The sequence below is a fragment of the Oncorhynchus mykiss genome, chromosome 6 (genome assembly GCF_013265735.2).
Source record: "Oncorhynchus mykiss isolate Arlee chromosome 6, USDA_OmykA_1.1, whole genome shotgun sequence".
NCBI classification, from domain to species: Eukaryota; Metazoa; Chordata; class Actinopteri; order Salmoniformes; family Salmonidae; genus Oncorhynchus; species Oncorhynchus mykiss.
Genome location: NC_048570.1, coordinates 39,003,955 through 39,015,933, shown reverse-complemented (window position 1 = coordinate 39,015,933; position 11,979 = coordinate 39,003,955). Strand labels below are relative to the sequence as shown.

Genomic DNA, 11,979 nt, shown 5'->3' with positions numbered 1-11,979 from the left:
TTTCCTCCAAACATAACGATGGTCATTATGGCCAAACAGTTATATTTTTGTTACATCAGACCAGTGATCTTTGTCCCCATGTGCAGTTGCAAACTGTAGTCTGGCTTTTTTATTTTTGATGGTGGTTTTGGAGCAGTGGCTTCTTCCTTGCTGAGCGGCCTTTCAGTTTATGTCGATATAGGACCCGTTTCACTGTGGATATAGATACTTTTGTATGTTCATCTCTAGGAGATAGAATGCGTCTCCTTCCTGAGCGGTATGATGGCTACGTGGTCCAATAGTACTTGTGTACTATTGTTTGTACAGATGAACGTGGTACCTTCAGGCGTTTGGAAATTGCTCCAAAGGATGAACCAGACTTGTAGAGGTCTACAATATTTTTTCTGAGGTCTTGGCTGATTTCTTTTTATGTTCTAACCACCTTGCCAAAACTATAGTTTGTTAACAAGAAATGTGTGTTGTGGTTGAAAAACAAGTTTTAATGACTCCAACCTAAGTGTATGCAAACTTCCGACTTCAACTGTATTATACTATAATAAACTGGGTCCCATCCTTACAAACTCACCTGCATATACACAGTCAGAGCACTTCTCTAATGTGCTGCTGTTTGCACAGATCCAACATGCTGTTGATCAAAACCCTATTGTAGCGAATTCGGGGGTGGCCTCTTGGTGTCGGGTTAAGGTCGTTACACTATTTATCATTTCTCAGCCGTTACGTTTAGGTTAGGTTGTATTATGATCAAGGTCATTGCATTTACATTTCATTCAGTATACTGTGGTTACATCGTGAAACGATATGAACTAAATCCAGATGATCATGGTCACGTAAGCATATCCGTGCATCTTTATACTCCCTTTTTTCAGTTGCCATATGTGCCTTTCACATTTCTGTTTGTAATTTCAATGTTCGTAATTTCAATGAACTTGTATTGAAACGACTTGGAATAGTTGTTGAATTGACGTCTGTGACCAGTGGGTTTAGTCTTTTATGATTTGAAAACCGATTTAAAATAATAATGACTTGATTATGAATTCATTACATTATGAATTAATTACTGGTTGACTAAATGGGCGACCTAATATTCTTCTTCAAATAACTGTTAACTCCTTTTTTGTCTACTGCAATTCAGCTTTTAGCTGCGATTGTGTACAAGGCAGACTAACTAATAATAAAACCTTGATATATTAGTGACAAAAACGAGTTAACAATCAATGTCGACCGATAGGCTGTTACTCTGTTTAAAGCCTTTCACTATGTTAAACTACCGGTAACCTCGTCCTCATGCTATTGTGCATTTGGGAAAAGTTGTCTGGGAACGAGATTATGCTGTCAGTAGCCTATTTAGTATTCATGTGTGAGATATGTAATGACTAATAAATTGCACTGACTTCTACTTATCCGTATTCCTATTAGTGCTCAAGTTTTAGTCACATGCTGATAAATAATACAATTGAAAGATAGGCTACTGTTTCCTTTACATTACTACCTCACGTGCCGGAAGTAATAAAACGTATCTGTGTTTTATTATGACGTCGAAATAGAACTATATCAATCCATGACACGGTTCTTCTATGCGTGACAAAAATCTATTGAAAAGCGCCGATAAAACAAAAATGCATATTACAGCGAAAGGCAGGACAGTATGCAGTCGGAGGATACAAAGGCAAAGATACTGACTCTGCAAGAGCAGCGGCTCTGCGTACAACAATTAGGTAAAGTCATAGCTAGTTATGTCCACCGTTATTTCGAATAGTTCTATAAAGGACACGTTTAGTGTACATATAATATAATTAAGAATTAGTGATGTAATATTCCACATTGAAAATATAAAAGGCCTACTCTACTATTCGTGAAGTCCTATCACAAACCACTGTAGTCTATCTCCTGTGTATATATACAGTACCCGTCAATAGAATGGACACACCTACTTATTCAATGGTTTTTCTTTATTTTACTATTTTCTACATTGTAGAATAGTAATGAAGACATAAAAACTATGAAATAACACATATGGAATCATGTAGTAACCTAAAAAAGTGTTAAACAAATCGAAATATATTTTATATTTAAGATTCTTCAAAGTAGCACCCTTTGCCTTGATGACAGCTTTGCACACTCTTGGTATTCTCTCAACCAGCTTTATGAGGTAGTAACCAGGAATGCATTTCTTGAAAGTTAATTTGTGGAATTTCTTTCCTTCTTAATGCATTTGATCCGATCAGTTGAACCAATACTTTAACTTTAATTTTGCCAAGTCGGTTAGGACATCTACTTTGTGCTTGACACAAGTAATTTTGTGGAGTGGTTGAAAAAACGATTTTAAATGTCTCCAACCTAAGTGTATGTAAAGTTCTGACTTCAACTGTATATATATGTATATATGTGTATATATATATATATATATATGTATGTATATGTATATATATGTATATATGTGTGTATATATATATATATATACATATATACGTATATATATACATACATATATATATATATATATATATATATATATAAATATATATATATATATATATACATATATATTACAGTTGAATATATATATATATACACATATATATTATATATATATATATATATATATATATATATATAATATATATATATATATATATATATATATATATATATATACACATATAATTAATGTGATTTTCATTAAAAATCCTACAATGTGATTTTCCAGATTTTTTTTTCTCATTTTGTCTGTCATAGTTTAAGTGTACCTATGATGAAAATTACAGGCCTCTCTCATCTTTTTAAGTGGGAGAACTTGCACAATTGGTGGCTGACTAAATACTTTTTTTGCCCCACTGTGTATATATGAGAGAGAATGGAGAGAATGGCTATCAGTCACACCTTGACATAATTGTATTGCAGAATATATAATACATAAAATGTACTCTGTTGCCCATGAAATGCTCTATAGTTTGCAGTGATTATATTTATCACCCCTCTTGTGTATGTTGTTTGATATCCACCTGGGTTCAGAGCTGCAGACCCAGGCAGAGTACCATGCTGCAAAGGAGATCTTAGAGAATGATCAGAAAGCTCCACAAGGTAGATGCACCCTGGGCAGGTCACTGCCCAAGCCTGGACCATCAATGGAGGTAGGCCTACATAACTTGAGCTCAGGCAGAGAGAGAGGTGGCAAGCTTGTAGTAACCCGTACATAGACAATATTAGCTTTGTGAAGGCATCTCATTTTTTTAATAGCCCAGTTGTACATATCAACTTGTATATAATATGCCAGCGTGTGTGTGTGTGTGTGTGTGTGTGTGTGTGTGTGTGTGTGTGTGTGTGCGTGTAGAGTGTTGTGGAGCGGGAGAAGTGTCGACAGTGTAGTCTGATAGAGCAGCACAACAGGCTGAGATTTGCTGTCAGGGCCAAGGAGTCACAGCAGCTGGAGATGGAGCCGGACATGAAGGTCCTGGAGCTGGACTCCATATTGGATGATGACGAGCAGCACTACGACCAGGTGACACTATATAGGGGACAGGGTGCCATTTGCGACATCCCCTTTAAAGAGCTAGCATCTCACAGACTCAATTGTTCCCAAAAACCTACTTTGGAAGAAAGCAGTGTGATCTTTCAGAACCATGGACAGCACCACACACAGTTTTGACTGCTTAGGGGAGTTAGTGTGAGAATGGCCTTGTCCATGGTGCTTAAAGTTGACATTGAGTGACCTTGACTTATTACAAGACTCAAGTGAATGATGTCTTGGATCCTAGATTCTAGACATCATGTTTAAGATTTTTCTTGTGTGTTGACGTTTCTGTTCTATTGTCCCCTGGTAGCGTGTGAGACAGCTGGAGAACAGCCTAGAAAAGATGACCATCAAAATCACAGAGGCTGAGAGGATCCAAAAAACCTACCTGCGAGTCTGCGACCACCTACATCGGGTGTGCAACACTTACACATTCACAGATATCAGCCCTTCTTTGTGGACATTAAATCTAATTAAATTGTCAACATTGAATTCAAGTCTCCCTTGGGAGATATGCTGCAGTTAGTGTGACTATGTAGGACTGGCAGAGTTGTGTCTCAAATGGGACCCCACTACTTTTGACAAGAGCCCTATGAGCCCTGGTCAAAAGTAGTGCACTATATAGGGAATATAATCCATTTGGGAAGCAGACAAATGTAGTTCCACTATGACCCGTGTTTGGGTCATTTGTTCCTGGTTCAGGAGGTGTGTGAGATGCCCATGGCTCTGGATCAGCTGCAGAACTCAGTGGTCGACGGGCAGTCAGAGCTAGGAAAGGTGGTGCACATGTCTTACACCGCAGTGGCTGCAGTGGACTGCACTAAGGTAAGGCAAATCTGGGGGACCGTTAACTTTTAGCTCCCACTTGCCTATTGTGTGCTGTTTACTTGTCTTTGTATGATTGGGAAGAAAATAAGAGAAAGAAGGTCAGGCTCATCTGAATACCAGCCATGACTCATCATGAATTCCAGTATGTATTTTCCCACTACAATTGTATGACGTGTCTGTCTGTCTTTCGCCACCAGAGTCAGCTGGTTCACGTGGAGAGGCAGCTAATGGTGGAATGCAGAATGATGGAGAAAGAGTTGACTGAAAGGAGGGGAGCGAAAGAGAAGGAGGTGGAGGGTCGGCTGGAGAGAGAGAGGGAGGGAGAGCGACGGAGCAGCAGAGTAGCTCAGAAGTTGAAAGAGCAGGTGAGAGAGGAAGAGACGGAGAGAGAGACGGAGGGGGAGCTGGAGGGAGAGACAGAGGGCGAGATGGAGGAAGAGAGAAATAGGGAGGGAAAGGGAAGGAGAGGGATGGGCCTGTGTGGAACAGAGAAACAAAGAGAGAGAGAGACAAATAAAGAGTGAGAGGGATGGACCTGTGGGAAACAGCGAGAGAACAGGAGAATGTAAGAAAAGATTGAAAGTGAACATGTTAGTCAAGAGGGACACTTAAATGCCTATTGCAGTCAGTGAGTGTTGTTGTTTTATAGGGTTGGAGAGGGTCGTCTACCAGAGAAGGACTGGCTGAAGATACATCCCCTATCAGAGGTATTACATCAGATGATCTTACACCACAGACACTTATGTATTAAATACAGTAAATATCAGTTCGCCGATGTCCAAATAGTATTCTATCTTGAAGACAGTAGTATTCTGAATCATACATGAGCAAAGGCAATATGTAATGATATCCATATTCATCGTGTTGCCGGTTTTCAGGTGCTCACATTGTAGTTCCCCATGTTCTGCATTGGGATTGATGCTGAAATGATGTGTGCCTGTGTTGTGTTCTCCCCCTGCAGCCCAGCAGACCATCGCGGCCCCCATTACGACACAGTCCGTCTTCAAACTGGTGGAGGATATTGATGCTCTGAGGGAAGCCCTCAGCTGCACTGATCTGCAGGTATGGTTGCCCACGTGGATCATTTAGCCCTACTATATACACAACTTCTAATAAGCAGCGTGTGTTGCCTATCATTAATCTAACGTTTTAATATAAGCCACTGTTGCAAACAGCCCTTTGTTATTTCCCATGACGCATTGATGTAGTTGTTTCATTTTGTTGAGTTACGTTGCAGTAATGTCTAACCACACTGGGGTGTTGTAGTTTTTATTAAATGTAATATATTGGAGCACTTACGGTAGGTTTGACATGACAGAAAATACAAAGGTATTCAAACACACCCTAGGCTTGGTACCTGACCTGACAGTCTCGCTGAACAAAAAGGTCATCCACACGTTGCCAGTGGTGGAAGAAGTTCCCAGTTGTCCTACTTGAGTAAAAGTAAAGATACCTTAATAGAAAAGGACTCAAGTAAAAGTGAGTCACCGAGCAAAACACTACTTGAGTGAAAGTCTAAAAGTATTTGGTTTGAAATGTACTGAAGTATCAAAAGTAAATGTAATTGCTCAAATATACTGAAGTATCAAAGTAAAAGTAGAAACAATTTCACATTCCTTGTATTAAGAATTTTAAGAACCAGATTTTTCTCGTGTTTATTTATTTACCGGCAGCCAACACTCAGACATAATTTACAAACCAAGCATTTGTGTTTAGTGAGTCCTCCAGATCAGAGGCAATAGGGATGACCAGGGATATTCTCTTGCTAGGTGTGTGAATTGGACCATTTTCCTGTCTTGCTAAGCATTCAAAATGTAGTACTTTTGGGTGTCAGGGAAAATGTTTGGAGTAAAAAGTCATTTTCTTTAACTGCATATATACACTGTGTACATAACATTAGGAGCACGTGCTCTATCCACGGCATAGCCTGACTCAAATCAGATTTATATACAAAGCCCTTTTCACATCAGCAGATGTCACAAAGTGCTTATACAGAAACCCAGCCTAAAACCCCAAACAGGAAGCAATGCAGATGTAGAAGCACACTGGCTAGGAAAAACTCCCTAGGAAGGCAGGAACCTAGGAAGAAAGCTAGAGAGGCACCAGGCTCTAAAAGGTGGCCAGTCCTCTTCTGGCTGTGCCGGGTGGAGATTATAAGAGTACATGGCCAAGATGTTCAAGCGTTCATAGATAATCAAGGTGGTTATAGAGGGTGGAACAGGTCAGTACCTCAGGAGTAAATGTCAGTTGGGTTTTCATAGCTGACCAGGGGAATCCAGGTGAAAGCTATGATCCCTTATTGATGTCACATGTTAAATTCACTTCAATCAGTGTAGATGAAAGGGAGGAGACAGGTTAAATAAGGATTTTTAAGCCTTGAGACAATTGAGACATGGATTGTGTATTTGTGCCATTCAGTGGGGGAAAGTGCAAGACAAAAGATTTAAGTGCCTTTGAACTGGGTACGGTAGTAGATGCCCGGCACACCGGTTTGTGTGCGTCAAGAACTGCAACGCTGTTGGGTTTTACACGCTCAACAGTTTCCCGAGTGTATCAAGAATGATCCACCACCGACAGCACATCCAGCCAACTTGACACAACCGTGGGAAGCATTGGAGTCAACATGGGCCAGCATTCCGGTGGAAGGCTTTCGACACCTTGTAGAGTCCATGCCTCGATGAATTGAGTCTGTTCTGAGTGCAAAAGCTGCAACTCAATATTAGAAATACTGGTGCCGGTAGTCTCTCAAGGCTGAGTATGTGTCGTCTACCTTTCCACCTGTCTGTCTAGGAGCTGGAGACACAGCTGGCCTCTCAGAAGGCCACCAGGGAGCAGCTGCACACCCAGATAACCCAGTGTGAGGAGCTGGTCAGAAAGAGCATGGAGACTCTGGCTACCCTTGAGCTCCAGTACGCCCAACTCAAGTTCAGCGCCGGACCCGGTTCCGACAGGTACAGTCGAGCCACAGAAGAAGAAAAAATACTTCTGTATCATCCATAGAAATAGAGGAGAAGATCTGAAGGTCCTTCAGATCTCAGATCTCAGACCTTCTTCTCCAATGGGTTTTACAAAAGGAGGCGAGGAGAGGGCATGTCAGGAATCGAGGAAACACATTTGAGATTCACCCTCTGTGTTTTTCTCAAGGTTTGAGCAGCTGAAGGAGGAAATGCAGAAATCCAATGGGAAGCCAAGCTGGGCAAGGCCCAATCTGTGCTGCATGGGGTGGAGCAGGGTGTCAACAACCTGTTCTTCAGCATTAGCTGTGTGCATGTCATGGTAGTCATTTTAGATGGACAGCTCAGTCTCATCTGGCCCTTTCGTGGTCACCAAGGAAAACAATCCCCTGGTCACCTATCAGCCAGAAAATGTGTTTGGGCATTCCTCAAGGCTCTGTTCTTGGACCACTACTGTTCTCATTATAGAAACTAGCCCTTGGTGATGTTATTCAGGAATAGAGAGGATTCTAAAGCAAATGTTTTTATCTTGCTTTAGGACTCTCCCAGGGAGTTGGGGGATCTGGATGCCACCGAGAAGCTGAGGGAAATCGGTGTCCGTCTGCTCACACTGCAGGCCACAGCTTCAGAGAAGACTGAGGAAAACACTGCCGACCATGAGAAGGTGACACTGGTTTAATTTCCTTCCTTAGCCCTGATTGTCCTCCCCTAGCTCTCATCTCTGTCTACCTCTTCTCTGAGTCCGAGTCTCTCAACTCTCCCCTCAAAGCTCGAGTTCTCACTTTTTCTTTCTGGTCTCACCTCAGATACTGTTCAATCTCATCCCTTATCCGTCTCCCTCTGGTCTCACCCCTCTCCCCAGTGGTCTCACCCTTCTCCCCTCTGGTCTCACCTCTTTGGTCTCACCCCTCTCCCCTGTAGTCTCACCCCTGTAGTCTCACCCCTCTCCCCTGTAGTCTCACCCCTCTGGTCTCACCCCTCTCCCCTGTGGTCTCACCCCTCTCACCTGTAGTCTCACCCCCCTGGTCTCACCCCTCTCCCCTGTAGTCTCACCCCTCTCCCCTGTGGTCTCACCCCTCTGGTCTCACCCCTCTCCCCTGTAGTCTCACCCCTCTCCCCTCTGGTCTCACCCCTCTCCCCTGTGGTCTCACCCCTCTCCCCTGTGTTCTCACCCCTCTCCCCTGTGGTCTCACCCCTCTCCCCTGTGGTCTCACCCCTTTTCCTTCTGTTCTTACCCCTGTGGTCTCACCCGTCTCCCCTGTGGTCTCACCCCTTTCCCCTCTGTTCTTACCCCTCTCACCTGTGGTCTCACCCCTCTCCCCTGTGGTCTCACCCCTTTCCCCTCTGTTCTTACCCCTGTGGTCTCACCCCTCTCCCCTCTGGTCTCACCCCTCTCCCCTGTGGTCTCACCCCTCTCCCCTGTGTTCTCACCCCTCTCCCCTGTGGTCTCACGCCTCTCCCATGTGGTCTCACCCCTCTCCCCTGTGGTCTCACCCCTTTTCCCTCTGTTCTTACCCCTGTGGTCTCACCCCTCTCCCTTGTGGTCTCACCCCTTTCCCCTCTGTTCTTACCCCTGTGGTCTCACCCCTCTCCCCTCTGGTCTCACCCCTCTCCCCTGTGGTCTCACCCCTCTCCCATGTGTTCTCACCCCTCTCCCCTGTGGTCTCACCCCTCTCCCCTGTGGTCTCACCCCTCTCCCCTGTGGTCTCACCCCTTTTCCCTCTGTTCTTACCCCTGTGGTCTCACCCCTCTTCCCTGTGGTCTCACCCCTTTCCCCTCTGTTCTTACCCCTCTCCCCTGTGGTCTCACCCCTCTCCCCTGTGGTCTCACCCCTTTCCCCTCTGTTCTTACCCCTGTGGTCTCACCCCTATCCCCTCTGGTCTCACCCCTCACCCCTGTGGTCTCACCCCTCTGGTCTCTCCCCTCTGGTCTCTCCCCTCTGGTCTCACCCCTCTGGTCTCACCCCTCTGGTCTCTTCCCTCTGGTCTCACCCCTCTGGTCTCACCCCTCTGGTCTCTCCCCTCTGGTCTCACCCCTCTGGTCTCACCCCTCTGGTCTCTCCCCTCTGGTCTCACCCCCCTGGTCTCTTACCTCTCACCTCAGGTGTGGAGCTTCCTGGAGCAGAGCATCATGATGGAGCCCAGAAACCTCAAAAGGGCCAGCAGCCCAGTGTACAACAGCGTCTCAGAAGGTATGTTTTTTTCTTGGATGTATTGTTCTGCATGGCTTTAAGTCTATTGTAAATAACAGCTTATTAACAGCTGGTATCCATTCCTGCATGTTTGCATAATGGCTGTTTAGTGCTTTGCTAATAGTGTTTTCTGGTTTGTTGTGTCTAATAGCTCCTCTATCACCTGCTCCCTTCTTCCGTCTCAGACACGTTCCAGTTCCGCAGTCTGGAGGAAGACTGCACCCTGTCCCGCGAGGAGATCAAGCGTCGCAGTATCCATCTGATCGAGGCCCACCAACCCAAGAAGAAAGCCCCGAGGGGCACCAAGAAGAGCTAGAGGCATGTTTCAGAGAGAAGGACCAGACAGCCTGACAGCTGTGGCCCTCTACATCCTACAGGGAGTAAGGCTGAGGAATAATAAACATTCATAGTATGGTTTTATGACTTTCTTTGTTGTCTACTTCATACCTGAGTTTCTTACAGCTATGTTAAGGATCAGGGAGATTAGAGTACGGTCTAGTTAACACAAAGTTATGTTTTTACAATCTCTCCGCCCTCTCTGCAATTAGGTAACACTTGCAAACTTTGACACGGCAATTCATAAAATACATCATCTGGGATATATTCAAACCGTGGAAAAACAGTGCGCTGGAGTGCGATTGCACCTCTCATAAACCATTGGGTGGTGGCACTAAGCAGAACATTCTGAAGTGTTGAGTGTGTAAGACGGAGAGGGGGATATGGAACCGTGGTTGAATATGAAAGGCAGAAGAATATGAAAGTGATGGAAGAATCTGGTGATGAGATGAACTAGTAGGGGAGTTGAAAGAAGAGGTCATCTTGCGTAATGGCTCGGTTTGATATTTCCTTTGTTTATAAGGCTATAAACATACAGAAGTAATGATTCCCCCTCAGGAATAAAGCACACAATACAAACAGAACTTTGATTAGATAGACAGTTATTTAGGTGAAATTGGATCAGAGAGATGGAGACATGGATTGGCATGTGACTGAGAACAAGGGGTCAATATAATACTGTAATTGGGTCATGCATGGAGTAGATCAATGTGAAACATAGAGTCCGAAACTGGTTGAGGCAGGTGATACAGCGACTAGGGAGCTTCTGTATCTGGAACTAACCAAACTAAGGCTGCATCCCAAATGGCGCACCCTATTGTCTTTATAGTGCACTACAGTTGAAGTCAGAAGTTTACATACACCTTAGCCAAATACATTTACGCTCAGTTTTTCACAATTCTTGATTCAATCCTAGTAAAAAATGCCCTGTCTTAGGTCAGTTAGGATCACCACTTTATTTTAAGAATGTGAAATGTCAGAATAGAATGTGTGTGTGTGTGTGTGTGTGTGTGTGTGTGTGTGTGTGTATATATATATACATAAACTCAGCAAACTCATCTCACTGTCAACTGCATTTATTTTCAGCAAACTTAACATGTGTAAGATATTTGTATGAACATAACAAGATTCAACAACTGAGACATAAACTGAACAAGTTCCACAGACATGTGACGAACAGAAATTGAATAATTTGTCCCTGAACAAAGGGGGGGTCAAAATCAAAAGTAACAGTCAGAATCTGGTGTGGCCACCAGCTGCATTAAGTACTGCAGTGCTCCTCCTCCTCATGGACTGCACCAGATTTGCCCGTTCTTGCTGTGAGATGTTACCCCACTCTTCCACCAAGGCACCTGCAAGTTTCTGGACATTTCTTGGGGGAATGGCCCTAGCCCTCACCCTCACCCACTGATCCAACAGGTCCCAGACGTGCTCAATGGGATTGAGATCCGGGCTCTTCGCTGGCCATGGCAGAACACTGACATTCCTGTCTTGCAGGAAATCACACACAGAACGAGCAGTGTGTGCCCCCCCCCCCTCTCCCCGCCCCCTCTTTTTACGCTGCTGCTACTCTCTGTTTATCATATATGAATAGTCACTTTAACTATACATTCATGTACATACCACCTCAATTGGGACGACCAACCAGTGCTCCCGCACATTGGCTAACCGGGGCTATCTGCATTGTGTCCCACCCACCACCCGCCAATCCCTCTTTTACGCTACGGCTACTCTCTGTTCATCATGTATGCACAGTCACTTTAACCATATCTACATGTACATACTACCTCAATCAGCCTGACTAACCGGTGTTTGTATGTAGCCTCGCTACTGTATATAGCCTCACTACTGTATATAGCCTGTATTTTTACTGTTGTTTTATTTCTTTGCCTACCCATTGTTCACCTAATACCTTTTCTGCACTATTGGTTAGAGCCTGTAAGTAAGCATTTCACTGTAAGTTCTACACCTGTTGTATTCGGCGCAAGTGACAAATAAACTTTGATTTGATTTGTATGGCTGGTGGCATTGTCATGCTGGAGGGTCATGTCAGGATGAGCCTACAGGAAGGGTACCAGCAGGATGTCTTCCCTGTAACACACAGCATTGAGATTGCCTGTAACGACAATAAGCTCAGTCCGATGATGCTGTGACAATGC

General features: G+C 44.0%; 1 protein-coding gene across 3 annotated transcripts; it reads left to right on the top strand.

The window, feature by feature from the left end:
* Nucleotides 1-432: 432 nt before the first annotated feature.
* Nucleotides 433-10,723, top strand: LOC110525916. 3 transcript variants are annotated; one of them, XR_005052095.1, is made up of 12 exons: nt 434-1,715; nt 3,013-3,131; nt 3,332-3,499; nt 3,822-3,926; nt 4,214-4,336; nt 4,537-4,704; nt 4,989-5,046; nt 5,301-5,401; nt 7,130-7,290; nt 7,832-7,957; nt 9,397-9,484; nt 9,670-9,751. XR_005052095.1 is itself a non-coding variant. In XM_036980072.1 (11 exons), the coding sequence occupies exons 1-11, from the start codon at nt 1,646-1,648 to the stop codon at nt 9,798-9,800; spliced, it is 1,257 nt and encodes a 418-aa protein (XP_036835967.1). In that variant the 5' UTR covers nt 433-1,645; the 3' UTR covers nt 9,801-10,723. The 3 variants fall into 3 exon arrangements, 2 of the variants coding, with proteins under 2 accessions (XP_036835967.1, XP_036835968.1); XM_036980072.1 differs by lacking the exon at nt 7,130-7,290 and having other exon boundaries at nt 433-1,715; nt 9,670-10,723; XM_036980073.1 differs by lacking the exons at nt 7,832-7,957; nt 9,397-9,484; nt 9,670-9,751 and adding an exon at nt 7,484-7,823 and having other exon boundaries at nt 433-1,715.
* The last annotated feature ends 1,256 nt before the right edge of the window (nt 10,724-11,979 follow it).

Bases quoted from the DNA above. Each gene is read 5' to 3' on its own strand.
- LOC110525916 (XM_036980072.1), top strand. From the start codon at position 1,646: ATGCAGTCGGAGGATACAAAGGCAAAGATACTGACTCTGCAAGAGCAG. The intron at 3,927-4,213 runs GTGTGCAACACT...TTCCTGGTTCAG, and splicing joins TCTGCGACCACCTACATCGG to GAGGTGTGTGAGATGCCCAT. The intron at 5,402-7,831 runs GTATGGTTGCCC...ATCTTGCTTTAG, and splicing joins TCAGCTGCACTGATCTGCAG to GACTCTCCCAGGGAGTTGGG.